This window comes from Heterodontus francisci, unplaced genomic scaffold (genome assembly GCF_036365525.1).
Source record: "Heterodontus francisci isolate sHetFra1 unplaced genomic scaffold, sHetFra1.hap1 HAP1_SCAFFOLD_461, whole genome shotgun sequence".
Lineage (NCBI taxonomy): Eukaryota > Metazoa > Chordata > Chondrichthyes > Heterodontiformes > Heterodontidae > Heterodontus > Heterodontus francisci.
In genome coordinates this window covers 693576-712864 of record NW_027140390.1, presented here as the reverse complement: position 1 = coordinate 712864, position 19289 = coordinate 693576, and the positions used below count along the sequence as shown (strand labels likewise).

The following is a 19289-nucleotide window of genomic DNA, read 5'->3' as shown; positions in this document are numbered from 1 at the left end:
TGGAGAGTGACGGAGCTGGGATTGGAGATTGTGGAGAGTCACGGAGCTGGGATTGGAGATTGTGGATGGCGACGGAGCTGGGATTGGAGATTGTGGAGGGTTACGAAGCCGGGATTGGAGGTCAGGATGGCTGACAGGACTGGGATTGATGACTGGGGAGAGTGTAGGGGCTGGGATTGGACTTTGGGCACAGTGACAGGCTGAATTGGAAATTGGGGAGAGTGTTGGGGCTGGAGCTGGAGATTGGGAAGAGTTTCTACAGACCTGGAGGCTTAGGGACATTTGTGGGTGATGTCTTAGCAGAGATGCCTTCAGCTGCTAAATTCTTAAGCTCTGGAATTTCCTCCCTAAACCTCTCTGCTTCTCTTTAGTCCTTTGAAACTTTCCTTAAATTTCTTTGACCAAGTTTTCTTGTCACTTTTCCTAATATCTCGTTATTAATACCCAATTTGATATTTGGGTATCAAATCTTGTCTGGTAATGCTCCTGTGAAACTGCTTGGGATGTTGCTGTAGTCAGAGGCTTTTTATAAAGACAAGTTGTTGTTATTGTTGGGACAGTGTGTAACTGGTTTCGACAACATGAATAATAAGGAGGCTTGCTTTCTGAACATAAATGAGTGAAATGTGGATCAGCAAGAAGCAGTGTAGGAATGCCTAATTCTAGGCTTGGGAGGTACAATGTTGAACTTTAATAAATACCTTGTATTTATCATTACTAAAGAGAAGGATATCAGAGACGCGCTGAATTTTGAAGGGGTTGAGAGTGAGATGAGTGATAGTTTGATGAATAAACAAAAGTATTTTTAAATTTAGTTACTTATGCAATAGGAAGACAAAGTTGTAGGATCTGATGAGATATTTACAAAGATCTAGATGAGATGAGGGAGTAAATTGCCAAAGCCCTAATAATGTATATTTCATGGCTCTGTGGATCTGTGATAGAGGCTGAGTGTCACAATTGTTAAAATAGCTAATCTGAGTAAATACAAGCCAATTAGTTTAACCTGTGAGTGGGGGGAATAGAGTATTTAAGGATTACATTGCCATGTATCTAAATAATTATTTATTTTATTCATTCATGACATGTGGGAATAATTGGAAAGCCTGCATTTATTGCCCATCCCTAAATGCCCTTGAGAAAGTGGTGGTGGCCTCCTTGAGCTGCTGCAGTCTGTTGTAATGGTTATGATACAACTTGCTGGGCCATTTCAGAGAGAAATTAGGAGTCAACCACATTGCTGTGGGTCTGGAGTCATATGTAGGCCAGATAGGGTAAGGACGGCAGATTTCCTTCCCGAAAGGACAAAGTGAACCAGATGGGTTTTTATGACAATGCAGTAGTTCCATGGTCACTGTTACTGATGCCAGCTTTTGAATTCCAGATTTATTTAATTAACTGAATTTAAATTTCCCAACTGGGATTTATCCTCACATCTACTGGATTAGTAGTTCAGCTCTCTGGATTACTAGTCCAGTAACATAACCAGTTATACTACTGCACACATAAAGAGGGAAGAGTTAGAAACAGCCAGAACAGATTCATAAAGGGATGATAATGCAAAACAAACCACATGTTTTCATCTCTTAAGGGGTTCTGACAATGCACTTTTCATCATCATGGTCGTCCTAATAATTCCATGAGTTAGAGGAAGAGGAGGAAGCTGCTGGGAAAGCAAGCTCACAGGAATTAACCTCCTAACAAAGTATAAGCCCATATTGCCATTGTCGTCTTCATCAGTAAACATTGAGGAAAAATAGTAATTTATCATCTCTGCTTTCTCCCTCAGTCTCAGTACTGATGGTCCCTATCATCTATAGGTGGGCTCTCGTACCGTCTGTAAAAACCTTGCTATTTCACTTTATTTTGGCCTCCATTCTCCTTTCAGTCTCTCCCTCATCCTGACCAATCTCCCTTCCAGAGGAAATAGTTTCTCTCTATCGATCCAATTAACTCCTTTCGTCATCTTAAACTCCTCAAAACAGGGTGGGAAGCTGCAGACAGTCCGAGCAGGAGAGCTTTCATTATAGGCAAAAGGATTACATTAGAATTAGAACATTACAGCGCAGTACAGGCCCTTCGGCCCTCGATGTTGCGCCGACCTGTGAAACCATCTGACCTACACTATTCCATTTTCATCCATATGTCTATCCAATGACCACTTAAATGCCCCTAAAGTTGGCGAGTCTACTACTGTTGCAGGCAGGGCGTTCCACGCCCCTACTACTCTCTGAGTAAAGAAACTACCTCTAACATCTGTCCTATATCTATCACCCCTCAACTTAAAACTATGTCCCCTCGTGTTCGCCATCACCATCCGAGGAAAAAGACCCTCACTATCCACCCTATCTAACCCACTGATTATCTTATATGTCTCTATTAAGTCACCTCTCCTCCTCCTTCTCTCCAACGAAAACAACCTCAATTCCCTCAGCCTTTCCTCGTAAGACCTTCCCTCCATACCAGGCAACATCCTAGTAAATCTCCTCTGCACCCTTTCCAAAGCTTCCACATCCTTCCTATAATGCGGTGACCAGAACTGCACGCAATACTCCAGGTGCAGTCTCACCAGAGTTTTGTACAGCTGCAGCATGACCTCGTGGCTCCGAAACTCGATCCCCCTACTAATAAAAGCTAACACACCATATGCCTTCTTAACCGCCCTATTAACCTGGGTAGCAACTTTCAGGGATTTATGTACCTGGACACCAAGATCTCTCTGTTCATCTACACTACCAAGAATCTTCCCATTAGCCCAGTACTCTGCATTCCTGTTACTCCTTCCAAAGTGAATCACCTCACACTTTTCCGCATTAAACTCCATTTGCCATCTCTCAGCCCAGCTCTGCAGCCTGACTATGTCCCTCTGTACCCTACAACATCCTTCGGCACTATCCACAACTCCACCGACCTTAGTGTCATCCGCAAATTTACTAACCCACCCTTCAACACCCTCTTCCAGGTCATTTATAAAAATGACAAACAGCAGTGGCCCCAAAACAGATCCTTGCGGTACACCACTAGTAACTAAACTCCAGGATGAACATTTGCCATCAACCACCACCCTCTGTCTTTCAGCTAGCCAATTTCTGATCCAAAGCTCTAAATCACCTTCAACCCCATACTTCCGTATTTTCTGCAATAGCCTACCGTGGGGAACCTTATCAAACGCCTTACTGAAATCCATATACACCACATCCACTGCTTTACCCTCATCCACCTGTTTGGTCACCTTCTCGAAAAACTCAATAAGGTTTGTGAGGCACGACCTACCCGTCACAAAACCGTGCTGACTATCGCTAATGAACTTATTCTTTTCAAGATGATTATAAATCCTGTCTCTTATAACCTTTTCCAACATTTTACCCACAACCGAAGTAAGGCTCACAGGTCTATAATTACCAGGGCTGTCTCTACTCCCCTTCTTGAACAAGGGGACAACATTTGCTATCCTCCAGTCTTCCGGCACTATTCCTGTCGACAATGATGACATGAAGATCAAGGACAAAGGCTCTGCAATCTCCTCCCTGGCTTCCCAGAGAATCCTAGGATAAATCCCATCTGGCCCAGGGGACTTATCTATTTTCACACTTTCCAAAATCGCTAACACCTCCTCCTTGTGAACCTCAATCCCATCTAGCCTAGTAGTCTGTACCTCAGTATTCTCCTCGACAACATTTTCTTTCTCTACTGTAAATACTGACGAAAAATATTCATTTAACGCTTCCCCTATCTCCTCTGATTCCACACACAACTTCCCACTACTATCCTTGATTGGCCCTAATCTAACTCTAGTCATTATTTTATTCCTGATATACCTATAGAAAGCCTTAGGGTTTTCCCTGATCCTATCCGCCAATGACTTCTCGTGTCCTCTCCTTGCTCTTCTCAGCTCTCCCTTTAGATCCTTCCTGGCTAGCTTGTAACTCTCAAGCGCCCTCACTGAGCCTTCACGTCTCATCCTAACATAAGCCTTCTTCCTCTTGACAAGCTCTTCAACTTCTTTAGTAAACCACGGCTCCCTCGCTCGACAACTTCCTCTCTGCCTGACAGGTACATACTTATCAAGGACACGCAGTAGCTGCTCCTTGAATAAGCTCCACATTTCAATTGTGCCCATCCCCTGCAGTTTCCTTCCCCATCCTACGCATCCTAAATCTTGCCTAATCGCATCATAATTTCCTTTCCCCCAGCTATAATTCTTGCCCTGCGGTATATACCTGTCCCTGCCCATCGCTAAGGTAAACCTAACCGAATTGTGATCACTATCACCAAAGTGCTCACCTACATCTAAATCTAACACCTGGCCGGGTTTATTACCCAGTACCAAATCCAATGTGGCATCGCCCCTGGTTGGCCTGTCTACATACTGTGTCAGAAAACCCTCCTGCACACACTGGACAAAAACTGACCCATCTAAAGTACTCGAACTATAGTATTTCCAGTCGATATTTGGAAAGTTAAAGTCCCCCATAACAACTACCCTGTTACTCTCGCTCCTGTCGAGAATCATCTTCGCGATCCTTTCCTCTACATCTCTGGAACTATTCGGAGGTCTATAGAAGACTCCCAACAGGATGACCTCTCCTCTCCTGTTTCTAACCTCGGCCCATACTACCTCAGTAGACGAGTCCTCAAACGTCCTTTCTGTCGCTGTAATACTCTCCTTGATTAACAATGCCACACCCCCCCCTCTTTTACCATCTTCTCTGTTCTTACTGAAACATCTAAATCCCGGAACCTGCAACATCCATTCCTGTCCCTGCTCTACCCATGTCTCTGAAATGGCCACAACATCAGGATCCCAGGTACCAACCCATGCTGCAAGCTCACCCACCTTATTCCGGATGCTCCTGGCGTTGAAGTAGACACACTTTAAACCAAGTTCTTGCTTGCCAGTGCCCTCTTGCGTCCTTGTAACCTTATCCCTGACCTCACTACTCTCAACATCCTGTACACTGGAACTACAATTTAGGTTCCCATTCCCCTGCTGAATTAGTTTAAACCCCCCCGAAGAGCACTAGCAAATCTCCCCCCCATGATATTGGTACCCCTCTGGTTCAGGTGAAGACCATCCTGTTTATAGAGGTCCCACCTACCCCAGAAAGAGCCCCAATTATCCAGGAAACCAAAACCCTCCCTCCTACACCATCCCTGCAGCCACGTGTTCAACTCCTCTCTCTCCCTATTCCTCGCTTCGCTAGCACGTGGCACGGGCAACAACCCAGAGATAACAACTTTGTCTGTTCTCGCTCTAAGCTTCCACCCTAGCTCCCTGAATTTCTGTCTTAAATCCCCATCTCTCTTCCTACCTATGTCGTTGGTGCCTATGTGGACCACGACTTGGGGCTGCTCCCCCTCCCCCTTAAGGATCCCAAAAACACGATCCGAGACATCACGAACCCTGGCACCTGGGAGGCAACACACCGACCGTGAGTCTCTCTCGTTCCCACAGAACCTCCTATCTGTTCCCCTAACTATGGAGTCCCCAATGACTAATGCTCTGCTCCTCTTCCCCCTTCCCTTCTGAGCAACATAGTAGGACATTGAATGGAAAGGGGGATGGGATGTACTGATTGTAATAATATAGAAGATAAGTTATGCCCACCCATGTTAATCAAGTGCCTTTTTTAACCTCTGGATATTAGAAATTCAGCCTTTGACACATCCCCTATATTGCTAGTTGGAATCAGTTTAACTAATACCATCCCATATTGAAATATCTTCCACTGCTTTCATTTGCAATTTTTTCCACCCAATTAATCTGGGAGTGGTTCACTCCAGCCCTTTAAAATGATCTGGTTTTTGGTTCAGATTGATCTTGTAATCAATCACTATTTCCCAAGTGCTCTCCTATCTTCAGATCACTTGCTCATCCTGCTTCATTTCCTAGATCCATATCTAGCTTATGTCCTTTCTTCAAATGCAAAATACTGCAGATGCAGGAAATCTGAAATAAAAACGGAAAATGCTGGAAATACTCACCAGGTCAGGCAACATTTGTGGAGAGAGAAACAGAGTTAACATTTCAGGTCAATAACCTTTCATCAGAACTCGCTTCTTGTCCTTTCGTCTTGGACATGTAACATAGTGATTAAGGAAACCATCCTGGAGGAATTCTAGAACCCTCCATGATCGGCCCACAGATGTTTCTTATCCCACAAACTCAACATGGCTGAGGTCTCCCATTATTGTAACTGTTTCCTACGAGTAGAGCTATGATTGTTTCAACAGCTCAATCTGTAAATCACGGTGGCACTCCGGAAGCTCACAGAGCAAATATGTTATTGATAGAGGACAGAGACTAGTCATCTCTCAGCTGAAGAGCAACACACAACAAAGAACTGGGGGGAATCAGAAGTAGTGGCGACAATAAAAAACCTAAACAAGATTCAGTTATGTGGGCAGAGTGAGGAAGCTGTGATTGTTCTCCTTAGACTAGGGAAGGTTAAGGGGAGATTTAACAGAGGTGTTGGAAATTATGAAGGGTTTTGATAGAGTAAATAGGGAGAAACTGTTTCAAGTGGCAGGACACAAATTTAAGGTATAAAAACAAGAAATGCTGGAACCACACAGCAGGTCTGGCAGCATCTGTGAAAAGAGAAGCAGAGTTAACGTTTCGGGTCTTCGGAACTGACAAATATTAGAAAAGTCACAGGTTATAAAAGAGACAAATGAAAATCCTGTCGGAGAGAAGAGCAGAACTTCTTCAAGGTAGGCATTCCTGGAAGAGAAGTGGCAGTGAATTTAACACTAAAATAAAAGCAAAATACTGCGGATGCTGGAAATCTGAAATAAAAACAAGAAATGCTGGAACCACTCAGCAGGTCTGGCAGCATCTGTGAAAAGAGAAGCAGAGTTAACGTTTTGGGTCAGTGATTGGCAAAATGAATCAGGCGACGTGAAGAAACATTTTTTTGCGCTGTGAATTGTTGTGATCTGGAATGCACTATTGAAAGGGCGCTGAAACCAGATTCAATTATAACTTTTAAAAGGGAATTGGATAAATACTTAAAAAGGAAATGTTTGTAGGGCTTTGGGGAAAGAGCAGTATGCTGTATGATTCTACGAAGATAAAGATGGAGGCGACGAGGGAGAGGAAATTGACCTTACTATTAAGGGACAGTTACTGAGAGTGTTTCAATACCAAAACCTTTCTTGCAGTATTTTATATCTACTGACATTTGAGAATAACTTGATAACTTTATAAATACAGACATAGAGTACAAAAGCAAGGAAGTTGTGGTGAACCTTTATAAAATACTGGTTCAGCCTCAACTGCAGTCTTATATCCAATTCCAGGCACCCCACTTTAGGAAAGATGTGAAGGCATTAGAGAATGTGCAGAAGAGATTTACAAGAATAGTTCCAGGGATGAGGGACTTTAGTTACCTCAATAGATTGGAGAAGCTGGGGCTATTCTCCTTAGAGAAGAGAAGGTTGAGAGGAGATTTAATGGAGGTGTTCAAAATGATGAGAGCTCTGGATGGAGTAGATAGGGAGAAACTGTTCCCATTTAGCGGAAGGGTCGAGAACCAGAGGACACTATTTAAGGGAAATAGCAAAAGAACCAAAGATGACATGAGGAAAACTTTTTTATGCAGTGTGTGGTTTGGGTCTGGAATTTACTGCCTGAGAGTGTGGTGGAGGCAGATTCAATTATAGCTTTCAAAAGGGAATTGGATAAGCACCTAAAGAGAAAAACATTGTAGGGCTACAGGGAATAGGCAGGGGAGTGGAACAAGTTGAGTTGCTCTTGCAGAGAACTAGCATGGACACGAGGGGTTGAATGGCCTCCATCTGTGCTGTAACCATTCTATGATTCTGTGGTAACTGTGATTTACTGTGTTTTTTTTTTAGCACGATGGGAAACCTTATTGCCACAAGCCATGCTACGCCACTTTGTTTGGACCCAAAGGTTAGTGAGTGTGCATTGCTTCCACAGGCAGTGTTTACACGTAAATGTATGTGTACATTTTTCTCTAATGTTGGTACATGTATGTGGACATTTGGTAATAACACAACCGGGCTTAACTGTTTAGCTACTATGGATGTCCACTGTGTTGAGCTACTGGAGGGTCATCAACAACCCAACATGAATCAGTGCCTTTAGGGAAGAACATAAGAAATAGGACCAGGATTTTTTTTTTATTCATTCATGGGATGTGAGCATCACTGGAAAGGCCAGCATTTATTGCCCATCCCTAATTTCCCTTGAGAAGGTGGTGGTGAGCCACCTTCTTGAACCGCTACAGTCCTTGTGCTGTAGGTACACCCACAGTGCTGTTAGGGTGAATTTCGTGCTTTTGACCCAGCGTCTGCTTCTTCTTAGGCAGTCCCTCGGAAGAAAGGATGACTTTCTTCCAATCCAGGGTTGTGGGTCCTCAGGTGACTGAATCCAATTTTGGATCCTCACACTCTGCCACAGGTGGGGCAGGTGGTGTTTGGTGAGGCGAGTGAATGGGATGCTCAAATTTCCGGTCACTGGTACTTGGTCACTGCCTGGGCATGTCGACATTGTTCGAAGGCTGGCACCTTTGCAGATGCTTCTTCTCCATTTTGGGCGGTCTTGGGCAAGAGATTCCCACGAATCAGTGGAGATGTCACATTTTTTCAGGGAGGCTTTAAGGACATCCTTGTAGCGTTTCCTTTGCCCTCCTGGTAGCCTCTTGCCATGACAGAGCTTGGAGTAGAAAGCTTGTTTTGGGAGTCTTGTGTCAAGCATGCAGAAGATGCAGCCCACCCAACGTAACTGCCTATCCATGACCAGTGTCTCGATACTTGGGGTGTTGGCCTGAGAGAGGACACTAATATTGGAGCGTCTGTCCTGCCACTGAATTTGCAGGATCTTGCAGAGGCACCGCTAGTGATATCTCTCCAGGGCTTTGAGATGTCTGCTGTGCATGTTTCTGACGCATACAAGAGGGCAGGTAACGCTGCGGCCCTGTAGACCATGAGCTTGGTGCCAGGTTTGAAGTCTTTGTCGTCAAATACTCTTTTCCTCAGACGACCGAAGGCTGCACTGGCACACTGGAGGCAATGCTGAGTTTCATCGTCGATGTCTATCTTGCTGAGAGGAGGCTCCCAAGATATGAGAAGTGATGCACATTATCCAGTAGTTCGCTGTGGATCTTGATAGTTGGGGCTTAGTGTTGCGCTGCGGGAGCAAGCTGGTAGAGGACTTTTGTCTTCCGATGTGTAGCTTGAGGCCAGTTCTTTCATACGCCTCCGTGAATGCATCAACGAGGGTTTGAAGCTCAGACTCTGAGTGTGCGCATACGCAAGCCTCATCAACGTACTGAAGCTCGATGATAGAGGTTGGGGTGAGCTTGGTTCTGGACTGGAGGCGACGTAGGTTAAATAGTTTCCCGCTTGTCCTGTAGAGATCTACTTCGGCTGGGAGCTTCATGGAGATGAGGTGGAATGTTGCAGCGATGAAGATGGAAAAGAGCTTTGGTGCGATGACACAGCCTTGTTTGACCCCAGTTTGCACTTTGATTGGATCAGTGGCATATCCGTTGGCAAGGATTACAGCTTGCATGGCATTGTGCAGCAGGCAGAGGATGGTGATCCAGTGACAGTGAAGGAATGACAATATATTTCAAGTCAGGATGGCGTGTGACTTGGAGAGAAACTTGCAGATGGTGGTGTTCCCATGCGTCTGCTGCCCTTGTTCTCCTAGGTGGTAGAGATCATGGGTTTGGAAGGAGCCTTGGGGAGTTGCTGCAGTGCATCTTATAGATGGTACACAATGCAACCACTGCACTGGTGGTGGAGGGAGTGAATATTTAAGGTGGTGGATGAGGTGCCAATCAAGCAAAAACAGCAGCATAGTGTTGATATTACTGGACGAGTAATCTAGAGGCCCAGACTAATGCACCAGAGACATGAGTTCAAAATCCCACCACAGCAGCTGAGGGAATTTAAATTAAATTAATTAATAAATCTGTGGTTTCACCAAAACCCTGTACAATTGTAGCAAGACTTCTTTATTCCTGTACTCCAATCCCCTTGCAATAAAGGCCAACATACCATTTGCCTTCCTAATTGCTTGCTTTACCTACATGCTAACTTTATGCGTTCCCTGTACAAGCACACCCAAGTCTCTTTGAACATCAGCACTTATAAGTTTCACACCTTTTCAAAAATATTCTGCTTTTCTATTCTTACGACCAGTGAATAACTTAACAGTTCCCTACATTATACTCCGTCTGCCATCTTGTTGCCCACTCACTTAACCTGTCTATATCCTTTGCAGCCTCTCTGTGTCTTCCCCACAGCTTACATTTCCACATACCTTTGTATGATCAGCAAGCTTAGCTTGAGATAGAGTGTAAATAGCTAAGGCTCCATCCTTGTGACGTGCCACTATTCATTGCCTGCCAACTTGAAAATACACCATCATTCATGAGGTGCAGTGAGAATCGCAGATGCCCTTCTCCACACCATTTATGCCCATTCTTTGCTTCATGTCCACTAACCAATCCTCTATCAATACACAATGGATGATGGGACCCTAGGAAGTACAGAGGGACCTTGGTGTACTTGTCCATAGATCACTGAAGGCAGCAGCACAGGTAGATAGGTGGTTAGGAAGGCATATGGGATACTTGCCTTTATTAGCTGAGACATAGAATATAACAGCAGGGAGGTTATGATGGAGCTGTATAAAAGGCCACAGCTGGAATACTGTGTACAGTTCTGGGCACCACACTATAGGAAGAATGTGATTGCACTGGAGAGGGTGCAGAGGAGATTCACCAGGGCTGGAGCATTTCAGCTATGAAGAGAGACTGGATAGGCTAGGGTTGTTTTCCTTAGAGCAGAGAAGGCTAAGGGGGTCCTGATTAGGTATACAAAATTATGAGGGGCATTGATAGGATAGATAGGAAGAAACCTTTTCCCTTAGTGGTGGGGTCAATAACCAGGGGGCATAGATTTAAAGCAAGGAGCAGGAGGTTTAGAGGGGATTTGAGGAAATTTTTTTTAATCCAGAGGGTGGTTGTAATCTGGGATACACTGCCTAAAGAGGTGGTAGAAGCAGGAACCCTCACAACATTTAAGAAGTATTTAGATGAGCACTTGAAATGCCATAGCATACAAGGCTACGGGCCAAGTGCTGGAAAATGGGACGAGAATAGTTCGGTGCTTGATGGCCAGCACAGACACGATGGGCCAAAGGGCCTGTTTCTGTGCTGTACAACTCTATGACTCTATCCATGCTGATATATTGCCTCCAACTCTATGAGCCCTTATCTTGCCTAGTAACCTTTTGTGTTGCACCTTATCAAATGCCTTTTGGAAATCCAGGTATACTACATCTACTGGTTCCCCTTTATCTACCCTAGTAGTTACATTCCAAAAAACTCTAATAAATTTGTCAAACATGATTTCTGTTTAGTAAAACCATGTTGACTTGTTATAATCATACTATACTTTTCTAAGTACATTGTTTCCAGCATTTTCCCAATGACTGATTTTAGGCCAACTGTCCTGTAGTTCACTGTTTTTTCTTTCTCTCCTTTCTTGAAATGTGGTGTAACATTTGGCAACTTCCAATCTGATGGGACCGTTCCCGAATCTAAGGAATTTTGGAAAATTATAGCTAGCACATCCACTATCTCTGCAGCCATCTCTTTTAGAATCCGAGGGTGTAAGCCATCAGGTCCCAGGGATTTGTCGGATTTTAATCCCTTAAATTTCTTCAATACTTTTTCTCCGCTAATATTAATTTCCTTACCTTCCTCACTCTTTTTTTTAAGCCCTAAGGTTACTGTCTATTTTTGGTATGAAACTGATGTGAAGATAGACACAAAATATTTGTTCAATGCCTCTGCCGTTTTCTCATTCTCCATGATATTTTCTCCTGGCTCTACTTCTAAGGGACCAATGTTTATAATTATAAAAGCTCTTACAATCTGTTTTGTATATTGTAACGACTGATGCGGGAGTAATGCACTGTTAATTCAGTCCCACTACTCCACAGGTCACAGCATCTTAGTAAAGATTCCTACCTCCCAGAAAAATAGCCAAATTAATCACTATATTTATCCCCAGAACATGCCAACCCAGATTTCTTTAAAAAACAAAATTAATTATTTATTAATAAACCAAGTTTCAAATGATAATGAGATGAATCTATATGTATGAAAAGATTTTATAACTCCTTAATCTTAACCCTCATGCACACACATACATTAAAAAATTGGTTAACCGGGGGAAAAGGGTGTTTTGAGCTGTAGCGGTTTCTTAGGAATAATAAAATAACTGGGTTGTAACTTCCGGTAGTATTCTCTGGATCAATGAGGTGTCCCAGAGTCGAATTGTCAGATGCCACTTGAAGTGTCCAGGTGAAATTAACGTACAGTTTGTGGTGGGTAGGCGTTCAAGGTAGTTCATCTGCAGCAGGCGTCACATAGATCTTTCAGCAACAGGTCTATTTAAATTTTAAAGTAGTAGTCTAACAGTAGAAACTTTCTTGAGCGTGCGATTACATTGCTCGGTGTTGTCTATAGGCCACCAGCTAGTGGGAAGGACATGAAGGAACAAACTTTCAAGGAAATTTACAGAGATGTGTAAACATTATAGGGTATTTATAATGGGAGACTTTAATTATCCAAACATAGACTGGGATAATAGTAGTGTAAAGGGCAGTGAGGGGCAAGAGTTCCTAGAGTGTGTTCAGATAAATTTTCTATAACAGTATGTTGCTAGTTCAATGAGAAAGGAGGCACTGCTAGACCTGGGAATGAGGTGGGCCATGTGAATCAAGTATGCATATTACAGATGCCAGGTAGAAAATACTATTGAGACTGAATATAAAAGGTCCAGCGGGGAAGTGGAAAAGCAAATAAGAGAAGCAAAGAGAGAGCAGGAAAAGAGACTGGCAGCTAGCATTAAAGGAAATTCCAAAGTTTTTTATAGGCATATAAATAGTAAAAGGGTGGTAAAAGGAGGAGTGGGGCCGATTAGGGACCAGAAAGGGGGATTTACACATGGAGGCAGAGGGCATAGCTGAGGTATTAAATGAATACTTTGTATCTGTCTTTACAAGGAAGAAGATGCAACCCAGGCAATGTTGAAAGAGGAGGTAAGTCAGACAGTGGAGGGGTTCAAAATTGATAAAGAGGAAGTATTAGACCGGCTGTCTGTACTTAAAGTGGATAAAACATCAGTACCAGATGAGATGCATCCAAGGATACTGAGGGAAGTGATGATGGAAATCGCAGAGGCACTGGCCATAATTTTTCAGTCTTCCTTAGACTCGGGGATGGGTGTCAGAGGACTGGAGAATTGCAAACGATACACCCTTGTTCAAAAAAGGATGTAAAGATAAGCCCAGCAACTACAGGCCAGTCAGTTTAACTTCAGTGGTGGGAAAACTTCTCGAAAAAATAATTTGGGACAAAATCAATAGTCACATGGACAAATACAAGTTAATTAAGGAAAGGCAAAATGGATTTCTTAAGGGGAAATCATGTTTAGCTAACTTGCTGGAGATTTTTGAGGAGGTAGCAGAGAAGATTGATGAGGGCAATGCACATGGACTTTCAAAAGGTGTTTGATACAGTGCCACACAACAGACTTGTGAGCAAACTTGTAGCTCATGGAATAAAAGGGACGGTAGCGACATGGATATGAAATTGGCTGAGTGACAGGAAACAAAGAGTAGTGGTTAATGGATGTTTTTTGGGCTGGAGGAAGGTTTGTAATGGAGTTCCCCAGGGATCAGTGTTGGGACCCTTGCTTTTCCTGATATATATTAATGACCTAGACCTTGGTATACAGGGCACAATTTCAAAATTTGCAGATGATATGAAACCTGGAAGCATTGTGAACTGTGAGGAGGATAGTGTAGAACTTCAAAAGGACATAGACAAGTTGGTGGAATGGGCAGATAGGTGGCAGATGAAGTTCAATGCAGAGAAATGTGAAGTGATTCATTTTGGTAGGAAGAACAAGGAGAGACAATATAGAATAAAGGGTACAATTCTAAAGGGGGTGCAGGAGCAGAGGGACCTAGGTGTATATGTGCATAAGTCATTGAAGGTGGCAGGACAGGTTGAGAGAGCGGTTAATAAAGCATATAGTATCCTGGGCTTTATTAATATGGGCATAGAGTACAAGGGCAAGGAAGTTATGTTGAACTTGTATAAGACACACGTTCGGCCTCAGCTGGAGTATTGCGTGCAGTTTTGGGCGCCGCACCTGAGGAAGGACGTGAGAGTATTGGAGAGAGTACAGAAAAGATTCACGAAAATGATTCCAGGCATGAGGAACCTCAGTTATGAAGATAGACTGGAGAAGTTAGGACTGTTTTCCTTGGAGAAGAGGAGGCTGAAAGGTGATTTGATAGAGGTATTCAAAATCATGAGGGGTCTGGACAGAGTTGATAGAGAGAAACTGTTCCCACTCATGAAAGGATCAAGAATGAGAGGGCAGAGTTAAAGTATTTGGTAAGAGAAGCAAAAATGACATGAGGACAAACTTTTTCACGCAGCCTATGGTTAAAGTTTGGAATGCGCTGCCTGAGAATGTGGTGGAGGCAGATTCAATTGAAGCATTCACAAGGTAATTAGACAGTTATATGAAAAGGAAGAATGTGCAGGGTTATAGGGAGAAGGCTGGGGAATGGTACTGAGGGAATTGCTCTTTCAGAGAGCCAGTGCGACAGAATGGGCTGAATGGCTTCCTTCTGCACTGTAATGATTCTGTGATTCTGTAAGTTCAGCAACCTCCAAAACACAAAAGTCAACAGGACTTACTCTCAGCAAAGGAGCCTTCTCCACAGAGCACAGCAACTACAGAACTCACTCTTGAGGCAGGGATTCTTGACTGGAGGCAATGGCAACCTGCCACACCCGAAACATAGGTTTCCTTTCTCCAAAGCAGTACTTCTCCACAGAGTGTAGCAATTCCTCTTTTCTCTGGATCTCTTTGTTACAGGAATTATTTTTCAAGAGAGAGAATTTTCTGGGCTGTATCCCTGGCCAGTTTCCAGCAGTAACTCTTTTAGCTGCCCACAGCTCCCCTGGTCACTTTTCACTGCCAAAATGAAACTGAAAGCCTTTTTCAGTAGAAGTCACAAGACAGTCGTAAAATCTTCCTGTTGCTTGGATACAAATTGCCTTGCAGCCTGCACTTCAAATACCAAATGTCAACATTCAGTTACTGTTCACAGAAAATAGCAACAGGTCTTAAAGGCACACAAATCTCCCAATTTTAAAGAAACAAAACTCTTATGACAATATAAAAGCAAAATACTGCGGATGCTGGAAATCTGAAACAAAAACAAGAAATGCTGGATTCACTCAGCAGGTCTGGCAGCATCTGTGGAAAGAGAAGCAGAGTTAACGTTTCGGGTCAGTGACCCTTCTTCGGAACTGCTCCGAAGAAGGGTCACTGACCCGAAACGTTAACTCTGCTTCTCTTTCCACAGATGCTGCCAGACCTGCTGAGTGAATCCAGCATTTCTTGTTTTTGTTTCTTGTGACAATATCTCTGGCTAGTTTACTCTCATATTCTATTTTTTCCCTTTTTATGAAATTTTTGCTGGCCCTTTCTTGTTTCTAAAACACTCCCAATCCTCAAACTTGCTACTCTTGTTTGCAACATTGTAAGCCTCTTCATTTAATATAATACTATCCTTAACTTCCTGAGTGAGCCACGGACGGGTCTTTCTTCCTGAATTGTTGTTTTTCAATGGAATATATTTTTGTTGAACATTTTGAATTGTTTCATGGAATCATAGAAAGCTTAAGGCACAAAAAGAGGCCATTTGGCCCATCGTGTCTGTGCTGGCTGAAAAACGAGCCACCGATTCTAATCCCACATTCCAACATTTGGTCCATAGCCCTGCAGATTACAACACTTGAGGTGCATATCCAGATTCCTTTTGAATGAGTTGAGGGTTTCTGCCTCAACTATCCTTTCAGGCAGAGAGTTCCAGACCTGTACCACCCTCTGGGTGAAAATGTTTTTCCTCATCTCCCCTCTAATTTTTCTACCAATCACTTTAAATCTATGCCCCCTCATCACTGACTTCTCTGCTAAGGTGAATAGGCCCTTCACCTCCACTCTATCCAAGCCCCTCGAAATTTTGTACATTTCAATCAGATCTTCCACAGCCTTCTCTGTTCCAAGGAGAACAACCCCAGCCTATCCAATCTTTCCTCATAGCTGTATTTTTCAAGTCCTGGCAACATCCTCGTAAATCTCCTCTGTACCCTGTCTAGTGCAATTACATCCTTTCTGTAATGAGGTGACCAGAACTGCACTCAAGTTGTGGCCTAACCAATGAGTTATACAGTTCCAGCATAACCTCCTTGATCTTGTATTATATACCTCGGCTAATAAAGGAAAGGATTCCATATGCCTTCTTAACCACCTTATCAACCTGTCCTGCTACCTTCAGGGATCTGTGGACATTCACTCCAAGGTCCCTCACTTCCTCTACACTTCTCAGTATTTTCCCATTAATCGTGTATTCTTTTGCCTTGTTTGACCTCCTCAAATGCATCATCTCACACTTCTCCAAGTTGAATTCCATTTTCCACTTTTCTGACCATCTGACCAGAACATCAATATCTTCCTGCAGTCGACAGCTATCCTTCTCCCTATCTACCACACGGCCAGTCTTTGTGTTGTCCGCAAACATCTTGATCATGCTCCCTACATTTATGTCCAAATTGTTAATACGCACCACAAAACGCAGGGGACCCAGTACTGAGCCCTGCGGAACGCCACTGGAAACAGCCCTCCAGTCGCTAAAACAGCCGTCAACAATTACCCTTTGTTTCCTGCCACCTGGCCAACTTTGTATCCACCTTGCTGCATTTCCCTGGATCCCATGGGATTTAAATTTTTTAACCAGTCTGCCTTGTCTGAACTTGTCAAAAGCCTTGCTAAAATCCATGTAGACCACATCAACTGCACTACCCTCATCTATCTTCCTTGTTACTTCTTCAAAACATTCAATCAAGTTAGTCAAACAAGATCTTCCCTTAACAACTCCATGCTGACTATTCTTGATTAACCTATGCCTTTCTAAGTGACAGTTTATCCTGTCTCTCAGAATAGATTCCAATAATTTGCCCACTACTGAGGTTAGACTGGCTGGCCTGTAATTAATCGGTCTATCCTTAGCTCCATTTTTAAACAGAGGTACAATGTTAGCAATTCTCCAATCCTCCGGCACCACACCTGTATCTAGTGAGGTCTGGAGACCCTCTGCTATTTCCTCTCTTGCTTCTTTTAACAGCCCAGGATACATTTCATCTGGCCCTGGTGACTTATCAACTTTCAAGGATGCAAATCCCATTAATACTTCCTCTCTCCCTATGTTTATCACATCCAATACTTCACACTGTTCCTCATTAACTGCAATATCTGCATCGTCCCCCTCTTTTGTGAAGACAGACGCAAAGTATTCATGAAGAACCATACCAATATCTTCCGCTCCTACACACAGGTTACCTTTTTGGTCTTTTATGGGCCCTACTCTCTCCTTAGTTACCCTCTTACTCTTAATGTATTGATAAAACATCTTTGGGTTCACCTTGATTTTGATTGCCAATATTCTTTCATGCCTTCTCTTTGTTTTCCTAATTTCCTTTTTGATTTCACCCCTCCACTTTCTATGCTCCTCTCGGCTTTCTGTAGTATTGAGTTCTCGGTGTCGGACATAAGCTTTCCTTTTCTGCCTTATCTTACCTTGTAGGCTCTTTGACATCCATGGGGATGTAGATTTGGCTGCCTCACCCTTTTTCTTTGTGGGAACATGTTTACCCTGAGCCCATTGAATCTCCCCTTTGAATGCCTCCCAATGTTCTGACACTGATTTACCTTCAAGTAGCCGTTTCCAGTCCACTTTCGCTAAATCATTCCTCAGTTTAGTAAAATTGGCCTTGCCCCAATTGAGAACACTAAGTCCTGTTCTATCTCTGTCCTTTTCCATAATTATGTTAAAACTGACTGAATTATAGATTAGATTTAGATTAGATTAGAGATACAGCACTGAAACAGGCCCTTCGGCCCACCGAGTCTGTGCCGAACATCAACCACCCATTTTATACTAATCCTACACTAATCCCATATTCCCAACAAACATCCCCACCTGTCCCTATATTTCCCTACCACCTACCTATACTAGTGACAATTTATAATGGCCAATTTACCTATCAACCTGCAAGTCTTTTGGCTTGTGGGAGGAAACCGGAGCACCCGGAGAAAACCCACGCAGACACAGGGAGAACTTGCAAACTCCACACAGGCAGTACCCAGAATTGAACCCGGGTCCCTGGAGCTGTGAGGCTGCGGTGCTAACCACTGCGCCACTGTGCCGCCCCAAATTATGATCACTATCACCAAAATGCTCTCCCATTGCCACTCCTTCCACCTGCCCATCTTCATTTCCTAAAACTAAGTCTAAAACTGCCCTCTCTTGCTACATACTGGGCACCTCATCCTGAATGCACCTCAAGAATTCTGCTCCCTCAATTCCTTTCACACTAAAACTATCCCAGTTATTATTGGGGTAATTAAAATCCCCGACTATTACTGCCCTATTGTTCTTGCAGTTCTCAGAGACTTGCCTACATATTTGCTCTTCTATCTCCCTCTGACTGTTTTGGGGTCTGTAGTAAACTCCCAGTAGTATGAGTGCCCTTTTTTTGCTCCTTAGCTCAATCCATATGGCCTCATTTGATGAACCTTCCAACATATCATCCCTCCTCACAGCTGTAATAGTTTCCTTGACCAACATTGCCACTCCCCCTCCTTTCTTATCCCCCTCCCTATCGTGTCTGAAAACCCTGTAACCAGGAACGTTGAGCTGCCATTCCTGTCCCTCCTTGAGCCATGTTTCTGTCATAGCTATGATATCATACTGCCACGTGTGCCCTCACGTGCCCTCAGCTCATCTGCTTTATTTGCTATACTCCGTGCATAGAAATAGATACCCTTGAGCGCTGCCAAACTCCTTTTTTTATTTTCTAACCCTCGTTTCCTCTGTCTTCCAGACTCATCCATTAATTTTCCGCCTTCCATTTTAATTTCTGATTTTGTCCCAGCTGAGTCTATCCTCAGGTCCCCATCCCCCTGCCAAACTAGTTTAAACCCTCCCCAACAGCACTAGCAAAACGTGCCACAAGTCACTCAGTCCCGGCTCTGTTCAGGTGCAACCTGTCCAGCCTGTACAGACTCGGTCCCAGGAATCTGAAGCCCTCCCTCCTGCACTATCTTTCCAGCCACGCATTCATTTGTCTTATCCTTCTATTTCTATACTCACT

General features: G+C 43.5%; 1 protein-coding gene across 4 annotated transcripts in view; it reads left to right on the top strand.

The window, feature by feature from the left end:
* Positions 1–19289, top strand: part of LOC137359608 (cysteine-rich protein 3-like) — a 232609-nt gene that overhangs the window by 49465 nt on the left and 163855 nt on the right. For all 4 annotated transcript variants that reach the window (XM_068025437.1, XM_068025439.1, XM_068025441.1 and 1 more), the window contains exon 3: positions 7861–7918. In XM_068025437.1, coding sequence (XP_067881538.1) covers positions 7861–7918 — 58 coding nt within the window. The remainder of the gene's footprint in view (positions 1–7860; positions 7919–19289) is intronic.